The 19217-nt window shown below is 34.4% G+C and overlaps 2 protein-coding genes across 2 annotated transcripts; one reads left to right on the top strand and one right to left on the bottom strand.

Annotated features, from left to right (window-relative positions):
• Positions 1-339: 339 nt before the first annotated feature.
• LOC141600713 (uncharacterized) lies at positions 340-948 on the top strand. The gene has a single exon (XM_074420958.1). The coding sequence runs from the start codon at positions 340-342 to the stop codon at positions 946-948; it is 609 nt and encodes a 202-aa protein (XP_074277059.1).
• An 8839-nt stretch (positions 949-9787) lies between these two features.
• LOC141599382 (benzyl alcohol O-benzoyltransferase-like) lies at positions 9788-18807 on the bottom strand. The gene is made up of 3 exons (XM_074419372.1): positions 18237-18807; positions 10942-11215; positions 9788-10762 (listed from the first exon to the last, which is right to left on the bottom strand). Exons 1-3 carry the CDS (start codon positions 18705-18707, stop codon positions 10092-10094), a joined length of 1416 nt encoding a protein of 471 aa, XP_074275473.1. The 5' UTR covers positions 18708-18807; the 3' UTR covers positions 9788-10091.
• Between the last annotated feature and the right edge of the window lie 410 nt (positions 18808-19217).

The raw sequence follows: 19217 nt of genomic DNA, 5'->3' as shown, positions 1-19217 counted from the left end.
GTGAAAGAAGGTCATTAATCACATTTAGTAAGAAATAGGAGTTTCACAATCTACTGTCCAGAAATGGGTTAAAGATAGACTAATTAGATCCTATTCATCAGCATTGAAGCCAATGTTCACTGATGAAAATAAGCACAAGAGGATGTACTTTGCTCTTTATAAGTTAAGGTTTGACAAAATATCTAATTCTTTAAGGTTTAAAGAAATCTCACGTAAAATTCATATGATGAGAAGTGGTTTTACATTACTCAAGACCAAGCTAAATTTTTCCTTTTAAGTGAAGAGTTAAATTCATATAGGGTATGCAAATCCAAAAGAATTATTACAAAAGTTATGTTCATGGCAGCAGTTTCTAGGCCTATGTATGATGGAAATGGTACCCTTGTATTTGATGGAAAAATTGGGATTTTTCCATTTACATTCCAAGAGCGAGCAAAAAGAAACTCAAAAAATAGGGTGGAAGGGACTTTTGAGACAAAGTCAATACCATCAATCACTAAACAAGTAGTCAAGGAAATGCTGATTTCTAAGATTTTTCCAGCCACTAAAAGCAAGTGGCCAGCATCGGTGTCTAAGAATATAAGTATACAACAAGACAATGCTCATATTAAATGCACAGATCATGATTTTCTGAATGGAGCAACAATAGATGGTTTTAGCATCAGTTTGAGTCAACAACCCCCTAACTCACCTGATTTAAATGTGCTAGACTTTGGGTTTTTCAGGTCAATTCAGTCACTACAGCAAAGGAAAAGGGCAAAAAAATTTGATCAGTTAGTCCTCAATGTCGTGCAAGCGTGGGATGAAGAGCCTGCTATATGTTTATATGATGTGTGGTTAAGTCTACAAGCAGTCATGTTGGAGGTTCTAAAAAATAAGGGGCACAATTATTTCAAGTTACCACATCTAGGCAAGAAAGCACAAAGGGCAGTAGGGACTTTGCCATGAAATTTAGATGCAAACACAGATGTTGTAATGGAATGTCTACAAGATTTAAATGAAGCAGGTAAGGATCATGGTTTAGAACATATTATTGTGCCAATGACCTTAAATCAGCAAATGAAATGAATGTTTATATTGAAACATTCTTATTATAGAATGCTTATATTATAAACATCAGTAGGACAATTATCTTTTGTTGTAATATAGGTAAGATATGGAAGGTACTCACAGTCTTTTGGCATGTAATGAATGTTTATATTGGAAACATTCTTATTATAGAATGCTTACATTATAAACATCAGTAGAACAGTGAACTTTTGTTGTAATATAGACAAATAATGTAATGTGGTGAACAATGTTTTGAATTTAATGGAAAGAGCTCTCATGGAAATTAGCAACCGTATCATTAAGCCTTCATATAGCATGAAAAATGTGTCCTAAATCCATACTATTTCAAAGAAGTTGTGCAACATTAAATCTGTCATGTGGTGAACTATGAAAGACCTCCTAAAAAAAAAAAAAAAAAAGTAAAAATCATACAACCAGTGAACATAACATGGTGGAATTTTCATCACATCTCTCATAACAACCACAATGTTATCACTGAACATAAATTTGGATTGAATAAAACATGCTTATGTTGTAAGAGTAAAGTATTGCATTAGAGTTAGACAATCATTGAGCTCTCGTAAGAATCAGTTGTCACTTAATCATTGAGCTCTCATCACAATAATACAATAACCAACAAACACAACATGAAAACAAGTTAAATTCAGTCCAATGCTCTCATAGCTATTGTGATACGTGCAATTTATATAGTCTTTTTAGCCTCTTATTGCACGCATTTCCATGTCATTTCTATAGTTTTGTATTGCAAAATGCCCCGAATAGGCTACTTTGGTTTGTTTCGTCTCATTTGCAGGAACGGACTTCAAAGTGGTGAAATCGTGCCTTATTCGTTCCTCCTAGCATGCATTTATGGAGATGGAGGATTTGGAGCGGAAGTGTTGAACCTCGGGAAGCGTGAAGAATCCTTAGAAGCTGACCAAACAGGAGCAAGCTGTTTTCAGTGGCTAACCATTCGATTGAGAGCTCCTTTGGTCAATCGAATGGTTTTGACAGTTGTTCGAGTTCGATCGATTCCCTGCTGAGCTCGATCGAAGGGTGCTAATCTGGAGGCTCTCGATCGAAGCCCTAGCTGAATCGATCGAGAGGATTTGCTGAAGAACTACTAGATCGAGAGGAATGAAATGCCTCAATCGAGAGGTTTGTTTAATTACATGGGATTTTTATTCCGTGATTATCTTAGTTTAGTTAATAAACTCTTCCCTATATAAGGTGAAGACGTCATTAGGTTAAACATATACTTTACATACACTTCACACTCTATTATCCTTAATTATTCTCTTAAGCAAACTTCTCCTTTCTCTTTCTCACGTTACTTTGTTCTTATTCCGGATCTCAATTTGTAATCTCTCTTTACTCCTTATTCTTAATTTAATTCTTCTTTACTTTTCTCTTAATCATTGTTTGTTTCTTAATTCCTGTTTAATCATTATTGTTATTAATTTATGCAATATTGTTCCTTTAATCTCTTTATTATGTCTCTTGCTAGTTTATTCATTGTTGTTGTTGTTGTTTATTTCATCAATAGCATGAGTAGCTAATTCTCTCTATGTTAGGATTAGGGGAACCATGGTACTGAGTTGACGATGTTGTGAATAGGTTAGATGATTAAATTATGAGAACTGTTTTATGACAATATAATTGTAATCGTTTAGCTGAGTGCACGCTTCTAAATTAGTTAAATTAGTTAAATTCACTCCTAGTTCGGAAGATTGGAATGAACAGACCTGTTATGAACAGTAGACTACCCTAATGAGGACGGAAGTTAAGTTAGTTGTTTTCTAGGGCGAAAAGCGGACCGTAAGGACCTTTCCCTTACCCTTCTCACATTAGATCGTCTGAACTATTTACGACTGAGTTAATTAATTGCCATGGTGAACCGACTTCCTAACATACTTGTCTTTATCTGATCACATACTTTGTTTTCTTTGCATTTACTGCTCTTTTCTCTTATTCTTTTGCCTTAATCCTTTTAGTTTATTAGAAATCAAATTAAAACTCCCATTTGTTACCAGACAGACTTAGATAGCAGATAGATATAATAGGCTACTTGTGGAGATCGACCCTACTTCCACTAGCTTCTGTTAGTTGTCCTAGTTATTTATTTTTGGTACTAAAACGACGGTATCAAATTTTGGCGTCGTTGCCAGAGAGAAGAGGAAGGGCATGATTTCCTGTGGTGGGATAACATCCTACATTGCCCGTACCCTCTTCTCTGACTTCCCCCGTGGCCTGACACATGTAGATAAGGATTTGTACATTGACATTAACGTCATGTCAGCGATGTTTTGGTAAGCAAAGGACCAACAGACTTGGAAGATTAGTGGTTCCGAGTCCGTGACCTTACCGTTTTCCGACCTACCCCGTCTTTCACCTTTGACCACTATGTCGGGTAGGTTGCCTCCACCTTTACCTTCCTACCTCCTTACACTTGCTCCTTCTGCTTCTAAGAAGCGGAAGCGACCTGAGACTGGAGAGGGGTCTACACCGACTCAGGCTGGCAGGACGTTCACGTCCACGCCCACGCCTACACCGACCCCTATCCCTACTCCTTCTGTCTCACAACCGGTTCTGCCGGCTAACTTTGTTTCCCCTACTCCCTTTGTGGGGCCGAGGTTATGGACCAAGGGCGTCGTGACGCTCTTCTTCTTGAGATGTGCAGTAGAGTGGCTCGTATAGAGCGGGACAAGGCACTTGCCTTGTTCCCTCTATATGAGTATCATGTGATGAGGAGACGTCCTGTTCCTGAGGGCTGGCCACACCCTTCTTTCTACCGGTACCCGACGGAGGAGTATCCGCAGCCTGAGAGTGAGGAGGATGCTGCTGAGAGGGAGGAGAGGGTTAGAGCTGACCTCGCTACTGGAGGATGACAGAGGAGAGGAGGGGAGAGGAGGAGCGTGACCCCGACTTCATGGTGGCTGACGAGGAAGAGGACCATGACGAGTAGCTGCTGGTCTACTCACTTCCCCGGTTTTCTGGCTTGTTTTGGGAAGTTCGATTATTTTGTAAGTATTTTTGCTTTGTTTATTTTTCATCTCCTTTTATTTATTTATTTCATTCATTTATTGGCTGTATCTATCCCGTCCCCCGTATATTCTGATGGTGTATGCTGGAGGACAACGAGGGCGTTGTCCGTTTTGGTTTGGGGAGGGTATTGCATCCTTTGAGTCTGCATTTGCATTTGTTTTGCATTCACGTTTATTTTCTGCTTGCATTGTTTTTAATTTCAAAAAATCAAAAAAATCAAAAATAAATTCAAAAATTCAAAAAATATCACGTTTATTTTAGCATATAGGTTGAGTCGGAATGGTAGATTTCTGTGATGATTTTGCACTGTAACTTGTCATTTCACTTAAGCCTTGCATCGGATTGTCATTTTATTAGCTTTGTCATGCGCATAATCTACGAGTTATTGTTAAAAATACAGCTGATCATATAGACTTGACCTGAAAAATTGGCAAATTACTTTAAAATTTCTAAGTTTTTAGAGCCCTATAACTGGTGTCATTTATGACCAGTTCATGTAAAAATTGAGAGTAGTATACTCCTTGCATAACATGTTCATAAATTTACACTTTTATGAAATTCGATTGCTTTTTGCTTGCATACATTCGGGTTTGTGGTCGGTGTCACATGCAGGGAGGCGCTTGCAATTTTCCCTTTCTTTTATTTTCACCCATTTAGCTCCACATTAGCCAAACTTAGCCTTTTTGACCCTTAACTACACCCAAATTAAGCTTGCCTGTCAAGCTAGTTTAGTGTATTTTGCGGTATATTTTCTTTTGATGCGAGTTGGTTTGATTTATATTATTTAGAGGTTGTAGAAAAGAAAAGAAAGGAGGATATGTTGGAATTTGAAGAAAAGAATAAAAGATGTGGGCAGTAAAATGAGAAAAGAATTAGAAAAGAAAAAAGAAAAACAGACCGTGTGAAAAAAGAAAGTTTGTTGAGACGGTCTTACTCCTACGCATTATTTATATCTTTTTGAGGAGTTGTTATAGTCGGTTAGTGAGTTTGTGTGCCAATGAAGGGCACTTGTGATTGATTTTCTAATTGGTTAGGAATTGGATGTTCTTATATGGTATTGTTTAGGTACTAGCTTAACGCTTTACCTCAACATTTCCCATAACTGTTTTGCCTTTTCTTACCCGTTGCCTCACTTTCCCATAACTTTTATAAGCCCTCGGCTGTGACAGACACTGTTTGGTTGGAATGTATGTATGGTGATTAGAATTGTCTATCATTTTTGTTGCAAGCATGTTTATGTAGGTCGTAGTTTAGGTGAGTGACTATTTTCTCTTCTTCTCTTACACTTATACACTTACCCTTTGCTTCATGAGACAAGAGTGATCCGTGAGAGTCCAATTTTAAATGTCTTGCAAGGTTGACGGTTCAGCATATTTATAGACATCATACAACTCGTTTGTGCTTGACTGTTGTAGCTATAAATGTTATTTTTGTTTGCATTAAACGGTTTGAGTCGACAATTTATAGCTAGCTCTGAGTTTTATTATCCGTTCCATTAGTTTGCATTTAGTTTACTCGAGGACGAGTAAAGGTTCGGTTTGGGGAGATTTGATACGTGCAATTTATATAGTTTTTTTTAGCCTCTTATTCCACGCATTTCCATGTCATTTCTATTGTTTTGTGTTGCAATATGCCCCGAATAGGCTACTTTGGTTTGTTTCGTATCATTTGCAGGAACAGACTTCAAAGTTGTGAAATCGTGCCTTATTCGTTCCTCCTAGCACGCATTTATGGAGATGGAGGATTTGGAGCAGAAGTGATGTGCCTCGGGAAGTGTGAAGGAGTCCTTAGAAGTTGACCAAACAAGAGCAAGCTATTTTCAATGGCTTACCATTCGATCGAGAGCTCTTTTGGTCGATCGAATGGTTTTGACAGTTGTTGGAGTTCGATCGAATCCCTGTTGAGCTCGATCGAAGGGTGCTAATCTGGAGGCTCTCGATCAAAGCCCTAGCTTCCTCGATCGAGAGGATTTGCTGAAGATCTGCTCGGTCGAGAGGAATGAAATGCCTCGATCGAGAGTTTTCTTAATTACACGGGATTTTTATTCCGTGATTATCTTAGTTTAGTTAATAAACTCTTCCCTATATCAGGTGAAGACGTCATTAGGTTAAACATATACTTTACATACACTTCACAATCTATTATCCTTAATTATTCTCTTAAGCAGACTTCTCCTTTGTCTTTCCCACGTTACTTTGTTCTTATTCCGGATCTCAATTTGTAATCTCTCTTTACTCCTTATTCTTAATTTAATTGTCTTTACTTTTCTCTTAATCATTGTTTGTTTCTTAATTCCTGTTTAATCATTATTGTTATAAATTTATGCAATATTGTTCCTTTAATCTCTCTATTATGTCTCTTGCTAGTTTATTCATTGTTGTTGTTGTTTATTTCATCAATAGCATGAGTAGCTAATTCTCATTATGTTAGGATTAGGGGAGCCATGGTAGTGAGTTGATGATATTGTGAATAGGTTAGATGGTTAAATTGTGAGAACTGTTTTATGACAATATAATTGTAATCGTTTAGTTGAGTGCACGCTTCTAAACTAGTTAAATTGGTTAAATTCACTCCTAGATCGAAAGATTGGAATGAACAGACCTGTTATAAACAATAGACTACCCTAACGAAGACGAAAGATAAGCTTGTTGTTTTCTAGGGCGGAAAGCGGACTGTAAGGACCTTTCCCTTACCCTTCTCACATTAGATCATCTGAACCTATTTATGACTGAGTTAATTAGTTGCCATGGTGAACCGACTTCCTAACATACTTCTCTTTATCTGATCACATACTTTGTTTGTCTTTGCTTTTACTGCTCTTTTCTCTTATTCTCTTGCCTTAATCCTTTTAGTTTAATAGAAATCAAATTAAAACCTCCATTTGTTACCAGGCAGACTTAGATAGCAAATAGATATAATAGCCTCCCTGTGGAGATCGACCCTACTTCCACTAGCTTCTGTTAGTTGTCCTAGGTATTTATTTTTTGTACTAAAACGACGGTATCATATTGCATTTTCATCATTTAGCAATGTACAGAATTACAGTAAAGAATTGAATCTGTCATGTGGTGGATTATAAAAGATCTCCTACATAAACAAAATTCATAATCACACAACTCATGAACTTAACATGGTGGTATCCTCATCAAATCCCTATTAACATTCACAATGTCATCATAAAATCTGAACTTTGGAATGAATAAAACATGTTTATGCTATAAGAGTAACGTATTGCATTAGAGTTAGACTATCAATGAGCTCCCATAACAATAAGTTGTTACTTAATCATTGAGCTCTCATCACAATAAAGCAATAACCAACAAATACAGCATGAAAACAAGTTAAATTCAGTCCAACACTCTCATAGCTATTGCATTTTCATCATTGAGTAAAGTACAGAATTGCAAACAGAACAGCGCGTTACTAACAGAATTCATACCATCCTCAATTTCTATTTAATCAGTCAGACAACAATAACTAGCAGAACACCAACAGTTAACCAGCAGGGATACTAACAAAGCATTTGCAGAGAGAACAGCACATCAGCATTAAACTAGCAAATCAAAAAGTAGAGGCAATAGAAAACAAAAACTGTAGATTGGCATGAATACCTCTATACTCAGACACTTCCTTATATTTGGGACAATATATACCCAAAATTAAACTGGGTAAACTTATTCCCTCCTCGTCATTTTGTTGAACAACTTCCAACTTCACTAATTTCCCCATCATCCTCCTCTTTACTTTTCTTCACCACAGGACCGCCCTCCTCTTCTTTCACTTCTAACTTCCCTTTCCAATCATCACAAGTCTTTCTCTTTCTCTCCTTACATGCATAGTAAAGAGAAACAACAACAGCAGATCAGTGACCCAAAATCAATAACAAATTTAATCAAAATGTTTATAGCAGAAAATGTAAAAGAAACACCATAATTTAACTCAATAATCTGAAGTTCATTATTTCATTGTTTAAGAACCACAAAATCACATATTTGAAGTCAAGTTAACAACTTACTAAATTTAACAACAAAAAATGAACAACACTAGTTATTTCTGGACACTTAACATCAAAAATTACAATCTTTACCACGATATTTAAATTAAATAAAATAAATAGAAGAACCAACCTTATTATTCTTTACTGAATCTTCGAGACAATGATATCATCAAGAACATGATTGTAAAGGATCCTTACAAAGGACAAGTCATCAAATCCCACGAATCAACGATATCCAAACCGTCAAAGCCACCTTATGAATCTGGTGCAACATACCCATAAAGAACCGAATAAGGTAAGACTAAGTCACCCTTAGAACAATACCTTCGAGATGACATCGGGAGAACTAGAAAGATGTGGATGAAGAGAAAAGGAGCAGGCGAGAATATGAGGCGGCAAGGTGAAGTTGTGAAGAGGAATTAGTGTTTGTAGTGAAAGAAAGAAGGAAGATCTAGAGAGGAATTGAAATGAGAAACGGTTGTTGAGTGAAGGAGAGAATGGAAAGATCTCGAGAGATGAAGATGAGGAGTTACTAGGGTTTGAGATGAAATATGGAGGGAAGCATTTTGGGTTGATCCAAAATATGGAGGGAAGGTTTGGGTTGATCTAAAAATAGGAGGGAGTAGTTATGTTTTGGTTAGTGTTTAATAGATTAGGATTAGTGAATATGGGTTAGTGTTTATAAAGCACAAATTTAGGCCCATAATTAAACGGCATAAATTGTAAATAGAAAAGAGCCATAAGGATTATATGGTCAAAAATATGTCTCAAATAGAAAAATTATGAAATGGGGCAAACACAAAAATTTTGCCATATAGAGAAAATGGGCCAAACATAGACATTTGGAAAGAGTAACTTTTTACATTTTTTCCTTAAGAAATGTGATCAAGCAAAATGGGAAGAACACAAATTCTCACTTTAGACGGACACAAAATGAGAGTAGATAGTGCAAGTGGGGGTATCCATTTCCCACCCACTTGCCCTCCCACTTCCATTTTGTAAGACGGCCACTATCCGTCTATAACTTTAAACGGATAATGTCCATCTACAATGAGACGGATTGAAGAACACAAACACACATCATACTTGAAAAGTAATATAATTATAAATTAGTATAAATACTAGTATAGACCCCGTGCAAAGTATGCACGGTATTTATAGAGTTTTACTTTTTAGTGTATTATTTATGGAATTTAAATTGACAATTCATTTATTTTTCATGTTTCTCCTCATTGTATTTTGATTAAAGAAATAAAAATTTAAATCATAAGAATAATGACATGAATATTTTTTGAAAGTATTTTTTGTTGTTTTTTTACCGATAAATTAATGATCTTAATATACGAATATTTACTAATAACATATTTTTAACCGCAACTTTTTATCATAAAAACTCAATGAATTTTTAACAAATATTTAGTAATAACATTTTTTTAGGTACAACTTTTTATCATAAAAATCAATGAATTTCTATCATTAAGTTCTTTATAAAAAAGAATTTCTTTATCATAAAAAGATGAGAGATAAATTTGTGTAGAATGTGAAATATTGAATGTTATAAATATAAGCACTATTATAGGAAATATATTTTAGGCTAAAAGATTATGTCCGTTTATAATTTATCATGTCCATATCTATAGTATATGCTAAAAATAATAAGCACTATTATAAGAAAAATGTTTTAGGCGAAAAAAATTGAAATTTCGCCTATTTATTTAGTAAATAGGGAATTGGAACATTTCATTGTAAAAACCACACTATAAATACTAATATACGTATTACATGTACTCATCATTTTCGTTATTTCAACATACATATTTTCAAATTTCAAACCATTTTTATTGGTTTAGAAATAACCACGTAAAGTTGGCCAATAATCGAAAACAGGTATAAAGTTCTAACACAGTAAATCACGATAATCTTGGTATAACGTGCGTATAAATATGGAGTATGTAATATCTTAGACCATTTTTTTTTTTTGGTGTTTGTCACTTTCATCCTACAATGAAGAAGAAATAGAAGCAGAGGATCTGGTTTCTGCAAACGGATGCTCCGGAAAATCACCCAACAACCCATTTAGCTCCGTATCAAACCTTTCCATAGCAAAACCCGGCAAACAAATCGGGACGAGAATGCCCTCCTCACCTTTGCCATTTTTAAATGGTATGTAAAAACTCGCAACACCGGGTATCGCACCAACCCCTCCCTTAGCAGGTCCGCCATACACAGGCGGGCCCCACCCGTAGTCCAAATCACCGAACCCAGCCCGAGTGACATCAGACACCATGAAAGATCTGACTACGGTGAAGTGAGGCCTACCCTTGAGGACCATGAGGTCAGCAAGTGACCGCATGTACTCTAAGGTGACATCACCCTTCGCCTTTTTCACGAGTTCCAAGGCGTACCCAAACGGGTTGCTGCATATTTGCGCAGCAGTTGAGACTGCAACCGGAAAAGCGAACGCGTTGCCATAGAACCCGGTTGGCAGGGGCGGGTTTTTGAAAACGGGGCGGGCATTAACAATGCAGATGATTCGAACCATTTCTTCTGGGTCGGGTTGAAGGGCGATTGTACGGCAACGCCATAGGCAGGCTGTGAGAACTTCAAAAGTTGAGGAACGTTTCAAATGTGGCGGGATGAAACGTCGAACTGCGGCAATTTCCGCTGGCCCTGTTACATAATGTTTTAAACCGTCATTTGTTTACCTATTCTTTTTTTTAGTTATCTCATTCATTTGTTTAGCTCTTAAAATTTGTTTTAATATGAAGCCAAAGGTAGTGGATATACGTACTAATCAGGATTTTTCATTTATTTTACATTACTTAATCCCATGGCAGACAACAACGTACCAAAGAAAAACGACTTGTGAACCATGTCATCAAGCGGGATAACGGTCCCTTTCGTATCTTCTATCTCCTCGTACTCGCGGTGCACACAAGTGACACGAGGCGGGTCTCGAGCCATGAGAAGGTGGCGATCCCACAACGGGGGAACTGATGGGTAGTCGGCTCCACGAGCGAGCTCAGCCACGGCATTCATGAATTGGACTAGTCCAACTGCGTCAGCCATGGTGTGGTTTAGGCGAAGTGCTAATATGAACCCACCACATTTTAGTCGGGTTACCTATTTATTACAAAGAAATGGAAAGAACATTAGTGTCTTGTTTTAACCGAAGAAGTCATAGACGCATTTTATGGCATAGAGACAAGTAACCAATACGATTCATGGGAATTAAACTGCCTCATTTAATCGTTTGCGTAATTTACAAGAAATTATGAACGAGACAAGTAACGAATACGCATTGCTAGCTAACTTGCTCTACAACTTCTATCATTCATGTAAATTTAGGTATGAAGTGTGAACTAATTGACAGGATTACCTAACGCTAATTGGTATGTGCTTGGATTAATATACTAGCTACCCTGGACCATTGGACCATAGTCTTAATTAGTTTATGATGCGCGCGTTAACCAAGTTTTAGGCATCGGTTGGCGGTTGACAATTGGATTTAAGCTCCATAGATATATCCGATTCATGAGAATTTTAAACTACCTCCAGTCTTCTGGACTAGGTAATCTAACTTCCTCTATAATGGAGGAGTTTAAAATTTTTGGGGATTTTAGAATTCTATATTTTATCAAAAAAGTGACAACCAATTAAACGAACTTCCTTTTTGCAAATCATAGAATTTTCTAATTCCTATGTTTTATGGTGGAGCAACCAATCGATACCTAATGTTGGTAATACATTCTACTAGTTTTAAACCCGTGAAAAAAAAATACACGGGTCGTATTAACAGACATTATCATTGAATACATAATGCCATAAGCATATAAATGATTGTGATTAAATGTTTAATATCGTGACAATATAAATATGAATAAATCAATAATTGAAGATTCGACTTACATATAATTTAAGTTGTTAATCATTACCATTTGATGCAAAATATGTTACAAAATGTGTAACTTATCTAAAACGTTACAAATATTCAAAAGGGCACGGGTTGCTTTTTTAAATTACTCTGTACGATATTCAAAATACTCACAAATTTCCTTAATTTTTGACTTTATTTAACTTCGGATATGACTTTTGAGAGATCGTCTTAACTAAGACGGTTTTAAATGAGAACTTGTGAGGACTTAAAGCCTAATACGGAATTTTTATTTTTATTTTTTTAGGAGATTATATTGGAGCAATGGCAATAGAAGAACTTTATTTTAAGTACTTATTATATCATATCATATTTTATTAGTTCCAATATTTAAGAACTTTTGCCTACAATAGATGATATTTATATAAAGTTCTTAAATAAAAAGTATAAAACAAGTAATTGGTCTTCCACATTTTTCAAAGTACGCTTATTGGTTCTCATATTCCCATGTATGAACAACCAAGTTCTTATTTTGGAACTCAATTCTTAAAATTAAGAACAACCTTTTACTTGCAATGAATTTTTTATTTTAAATTCCTAGTGATCACCCAAAAACTAAGAACCACTATTGATATTGCTCTTACTCCTATATCAGGCTATATAAGTTATATGTGTTGTATTGAAAACAATGAGCTTAGAAGAGAATTAAATGTCATCAAAGATCATGGCCCTACACAAAAAAAAGTTTTTCAGCTCCTAAAAATTAGTAACCAATAGGAGAAGTCTAAAAGACTTCCTTTTATATAATGTAGGGGGTGTTTGACCTTGCTTATCTAAAATAGCTTTTCCTTTTTAAAAGGAGTTTTTTCATAAACTACTTCTCATAAAAACTGTGATTGTTTGGCCAAAGTTTTAGAAAAATTGGTTTTCATTATTTTCATATATGTGATAAATTCTTGATTCTTGTGAAATTACTAGTAAAAGTAGAAGTAGAAGTAGAAACACCTATTTGCTACTTCTACTTCTAAGGGTAGTTATTATTTTTTTTAGCTTTTTAAAAGTGCTTTTTAAATCCCTAAAACATGGTGTTTGGCCTAGCTTTTAATTTTTCATTTACAAAGCACTTATAAAGCTAGGCCAAACACCCCCGTAGATTTCCGTTGTATAGTGCGTACAATATCATTTATTTTTGGTGAATTTAACAAAAATAACCTAATCTTTGATAAGTCTTTCAAAAATAACCCAACTTTTTAACTTGAACATTAATAATCCAACCTTTGCATTTTTGTCACAAAAATATCCCAAAACCTCACCTACACAATTTTTTTTTACCAAATATTGAGAAAGGATATTTTGTAAAATAGTTTCATAAATCTTTAAAGTCTATTTTGTGATTATAAATACAAAAAAATTGATAACCAAAAAAATGGAAAAAATAAATTTCTTAATTAAACAATGAAAAATTCATTAATAAGACAAATATATAATTTTTTGAAAAGAAATAAGATAGATTTTAAATTAGTAGAAATACTTATGAGAGATATAATTTTTTTTAATAAACCCACAATTTTGAGGAATCCAAAATTTTTTAAAACCATATAATTTACGTCTTTTTAGGATTTTGAACAGTACTAGAAATATTTTTCAACCTTTTTTTTTCCATTTTCTAATTTTTTTTTTTCAAATTTTATATAATTACTTAATATATGGTCAACAAGTTAATGAATTAATTAATATATGAGTAAATTATCATTTAGGAAATATATATAAGTAAGATGTTGGGATATTTTTGTAACATAAAAGCAAATGTTGGATTATTCTTGTTAAAATCAAAAGGTTGGGTTATTTTCAGAATACTTGACAAACGTTGGGTTATTTTTGTTAAATTTGCCTATTTTTTTATTTTACAAAAGGCAACATGTATACAACTATACAAGTTGTCATGTCACCTATTATCATGATATCTCCGTCCTAACTACTAAGCTGAGCCTTTTTCAATAACATTGAAGGATCCTTCACAACAGCATAAAGTAGGTAAAATTTTGTAGAGTGAGTAGTAGTAAGTAGAGGTGGCAAATAGGTTAATCGGGATCGGGTAAGTTTAGGTCGGGTCATTTCGGGCCTGTTATACATTTCGATTCCGTCGGGTCGGTCATTTCGAGTATCAGGTCAATTTTGGGTGACCTGTTATCGAGTTACTTCGGGTCGTGTCACTTTCGGGTTAATGATTAAACACTTTAATATTTAATATTTTTGTTAAAAAATACTCCCTCCAATCCAATCCAAACTACCCATTTGACTTTTCACGGTCTACGAGACGACACTTTGTGTAACAACCCACGGTAATTGAAGAGGTCCAGTGATAGGCTTAAATGACTAGTGCTTAAAGAGATTGGAAGTACTACTCATATCAACAAAGTGCACTTTCTTTTATGGTCATCCATGCGAAAGAACTCCAAAGTTAAGCGTGCTTGACTGGAAGTAGTCTTAGGATGGGTGACCTCCTGGGAAGGTTTCCAGGATGCGCTTGAATGAGGACAAAATGCGCTGTAAAGGACCCGTGTTGATCTGTGGGCCATGTACACAGCCTGGTGAGCTATCATAAGTAACCGCTCCCGACCCGGTTTGGGCCGGGGTGTTACACTTTGACCACATTTTTCTTCATTTATATATTATTTTTTTGTGTCGAAATTATAATTTTTCGAAACCTCTTTTCATAACAAACGTAAATATGTCAATTTTGCAGAAAATTTTTAAAAATTTGATTAAATATAATCGATGTCAAAATTTAACAGGGTTGACTTTAAAAAGTAAATGGGTAGTTTGGATTGGATTGGAGGAAGTATTATTTTTCAAATTTGACTTTTTATAAGGGATAATTGTAACTAGTGAAACTCTATTTTGATGTAGATAACACCAATGTAAACTTAGACCCTGTTTTTTTGGACTGAAATTGTCTCAACTGAATTGAACTGAACTGAACTTAACTTAATGGAGCTGAACTGAACTGAACTTAATATATATAGCTGAATTGAACTGAACTGAAATAATAATAATAAAAAGATAATAATAATAATAATAATAATAATAATAATAATAATAATAATAATAGTAATAATAACAATAATAATAATAAATACTTAATGATATTATCATTTATATTACTAATATATTATTATTATTACTACTATATTTATTATTATATTACTATTTTATTTTATATATTTCTTATTAGATTATATTAATATATTATTAATAATAATAATAATGAATAATATTTTATAATATGGGTTTTTCTAACGTGTGCCCTAAAGGCACACATTAATAATATATATTATAGTATATTAAATAATATAATATATTAATCATAATAACTAAAAAAATATGATAAGTATAATATAAATATTATAAATAATAATAATAATAATACACTAATATTCCATTAATCAAAATAATATAATAATAAATAAATATAATAAATATAAATAGTAATAGTAATAATAATAATAACTATAAAGATAATATAATAAATATTAAAAATAAATTTCAATATAATAATAACAATATTAAATAAATTAATATAATAATAATAATGATAACAATAAGTATATAAAATAAGAATAATAAATTAATATTGAAATAAACTAATCTGAATTGAACTGAACTGAACTGAAACTGAACCGAACTTAATAGAGCTAAACTGAACTGAACTGAACTTATTAGAACTGAAATTAAGTCCAAAAAAACAGGGCCTTAGTATTTGTTGTTTAGGGTCATTTTGGGTCACTTTTAAGTCAATTTGGATCGGGTCCATTATGGGTCAAGCCTTTTTGGATCGGGTCATCTCGAGTCAGGTTAATATTGGCTCAATCAAGGTTCGGATCGGGGTCTGAATCGGGTTTCGGGCCATATTCGGGTCAGGCAAGTTTGGCTATTTTCGGATCTTGAGTCAATCTTATCGGATCGAATTATTCGAATAGGGTCAGCTATATCAGATCTAAACTAGTGAGTACCGTTTACTCATTTAGCGGCACTAATTATATGACCATCATGCTCAAATCTAATGTATAGCCACTACGTTAACGTTGGTTTTGTTAACGTTAAGGCGTCAAACGGAAGTAGTATAAAGAATAGTGTGTTACAGACCTGGCCCCAGGTCAGTTAGGGCCGTGTCAGGTCCTAAATGGCTCGAGTTACGGGTAGCTAAGGTGGGTTAGGGTAAGATTATTGGTAGTCTTGAGATAAGACTTTGGTAAATTTTAAGACAAGATTTATTCAAGACTACCAATAATCTACCTTAAGTCTTGACAAAGTCTTAAGTTGAGTCTTGGAATCCAAGATTCAACTTAAGACTTTGGGTGAGTCTTGACCCACTTTAAAGGGAAGTTAACTAATGAGTGAATCCCATATATAGTTTCTTTTTTTGTGAAAAAAAAGGAGTAAAGTAAAAAAGTGGAGTCTGAGGTGAGTCTAACGGATAATGTATAAAGTCTAAGGTGAGTTTGAACAATAAAGAAATAATAAAAGTTAGTCAAAAGCTGATGTGGCGGAGTTTTAAGACTTGGGGGAGTCTTAGTGATAATCTCACCCTTAGGTCTATCTGGCTCAAGCTCAAGCTTAGCCCTAACCTAAGCTACCTAGCACAAACTATTTTATTTTGGTGGGCTTGGGTGGGTTTGAATTGGCCTCTTATGGAAACCCAGACCAGACCTGGTACAAGGACGGGCCTCCTGTCCTTAAGGCAGGTTGGGCGTCCGTTCAAAAATTGGTCTGATAGCACGGGCGGCGGGTTGGCCTGTACTGTTGACCAAGCCGAGTGTGTGGTACAAAAGCTTAGTTCCCTATCAATATTATATATTAATTCCAGAAACCAAAGGACTTCAATATAATTAAATAAATCTATACAAATTAATTATACTATATAGTTTTTAATCATAGCATTGTGTGATGTACCCGACCAAGGGATTTCAATGTAAATATTATATAGTTTTGGTTGGAGTATAAATTTAGAGAAGACTATAAGATTGTGATTTCCCTTAATATAACATGCCCACTTATAGTATTAATTGGTATAAAGATGTTAATTATTTAACATACACGAATATAATATAATATAAATATTTTATATTTTGGAAACTATTAAAAGGTAAATAAATCAATCAAGATTTCCAAAAAATATAATTTACCATAATTCATTAGATTTGTAATTTAATTAGCCAATAATAATGATTGCTCTTAAATAATATTCTAATCTAAGATTTATTTAAATATACAACTCTAATACAACTACTATGATATATTGATATGATAGTACCACCCATGTGAGTAGTAAAAGCAACAATAATAACAACCAGAGTAGTGAATGTCATACTAACAGTAATGAGAGTAGTGAAATTAACAATAATAAATGCAGGATTACTGAAAGAAAAAATTATGACGGTGGGAGAAGTGAAAGTAATAGTACTATAGTAGTCACAAAACAAGTAATGAAAGTAACAATAGGAACAACGAAAAGAGTATGAAAAATTAATTAACAATTTGATTTTAAGAAAATATTAACTTATTTAAATATATGAGTTTGACAAAACTAACGGGTTAACCGTAAAAATAGCAGGAGTAGTTAAACAAACAACGTTAACCGAAGAAGTAGTGAACATAATAGTATTAACAGAGGAGGTAGTGAAAATAATAATATTGGCAGCGGGAGTGGTGATGAACGTGTCACATAATTTGTTGATTAATTTTACATCTCATCATAATTTCAAGATATAAATTGTAAATGTATGTGTTAACCAAATTTAGCGAAACATATTCATAGAAAATGAAATTTAAATGGTAAGTAAATGTAGTCCGGGCGTAACCGGGCACCAAACCTAGTAATATTAGTAATTCTACAACCACAAATACTCGTATAAGGCCATCTTACACAAGTTTATTGTAAAAACGAATTGCTTTAATAACTACTCCCTCTGTCCCGGTCATTTGTTGTCCTTTTCCATATTAGGGTGTCTCAGTCAATTGTTGTCCTTTCTATTTTAAGAATAAACTTGATGAGTAATTTGATCATTCACACTCAATTTGTTTCACTTGTCATTTAGTAATTGACTCATTCCCTTTCCTTGGTCTTTGTGCCAAAACCAATGGACAACAATTGACCGGGACGGAGGGAGTACAATACTTTTATTCACTTCTATGGTGATATCTTGATCTATTTGTCACTATCTTCGCGTAAAACCGTCTTACACAAGACTAAATGTTTAACAACCATACCTGAATAAGAAGCAAAGGGGAATTCAAGACACCAATGGTGCCAGAGACGTCATAAAGAAGCTCTTCCAACAGAGGAAAAGGAGGTTTAAGAGCGTCACCAAACTCGTCAAGTGTAACATTAGCATCAGCCTCAATGAACATAGCACCCTCACCGGTACACTCAACTACCAACTTCCTCCCTTCCTTCTCCCTTAGCCGTCCTGCCAACGGGTAGTACGGTACTAACGCTCTCCCCAAGGCCTCCTTGATCACCCTAGCTGGGTCCCGCACCATGGGTGTAGAACTACCGGGGTGATCACGGTTCTTATAGAACTGGATCACTGGTATCTGGAACCGGAGGCCTTCTTGGTCGTCGATGTCTGATAGTTCCTTGAACTCGTGCGGGGTGGGCCTGGATGGAGGGATCAACTCCGGGGCTCGCCTACGCACTTCAAAGGTTAGGGTTTGATCGGTAACTTTGGATACTGCCATCTGTTCTAGCGTGCTTTTGGTTGATATGGTTTTCTGACGAAGAACAATGTATGAGTAAGCTTGCTAGAGTATTTTAAAAGAAGAGTTTGTATGGTGAGATAGTTAAGTTGTGTACCAAGGAAGTATATATAGTGCGAAAGGACCAACAAATTAAATATATTAGGAAAGGAATTTAGTAGTACAAAATCTTATTTAAGACGGCATTATGCGTCTTAAGTTTAAGATATGTCAAATCCCCTATTTACTAAAAGATTAGGTGATTCTACGATTTTTCCCGCTTAAAAGTTAATCTACAATTGGGCCTTCTGACTTAAGATACTACACGGGCCAAATGTCCAAACTAAACTATTTCCTAATAAATTTCCACATAAATAAGAGAGTAATTTTAGTAATAATTTGTCTAGCATCTGATCACACTATCAAGCAAAATATTTATTGCCAAAAATAAATTTCCTAAATTAATAATTAATCATCATCTAATTATTTTATATATTACGTAAGATTACAGCT

This window comes from Silene latifolia, chromosome 9, assembly GCF_048544455.1.
Source record: "Silene latifolia isolate original U9 population chromosome 9, ASM4854445v1, whole genome shotgun sequence".
Classification (NCBI taxonomy): Eukaryota; Viridiplantae; Streptophyta; class Magnoliopsida; order Caryophyllales; family Caryophyllaceae; genus Silene; species Silene latifolia.
The sequence above is the reverse complement of the archived record's forward strand: the minus strand, read 5'-3'. Positions and strand labels throughout refer to the sequence as shown.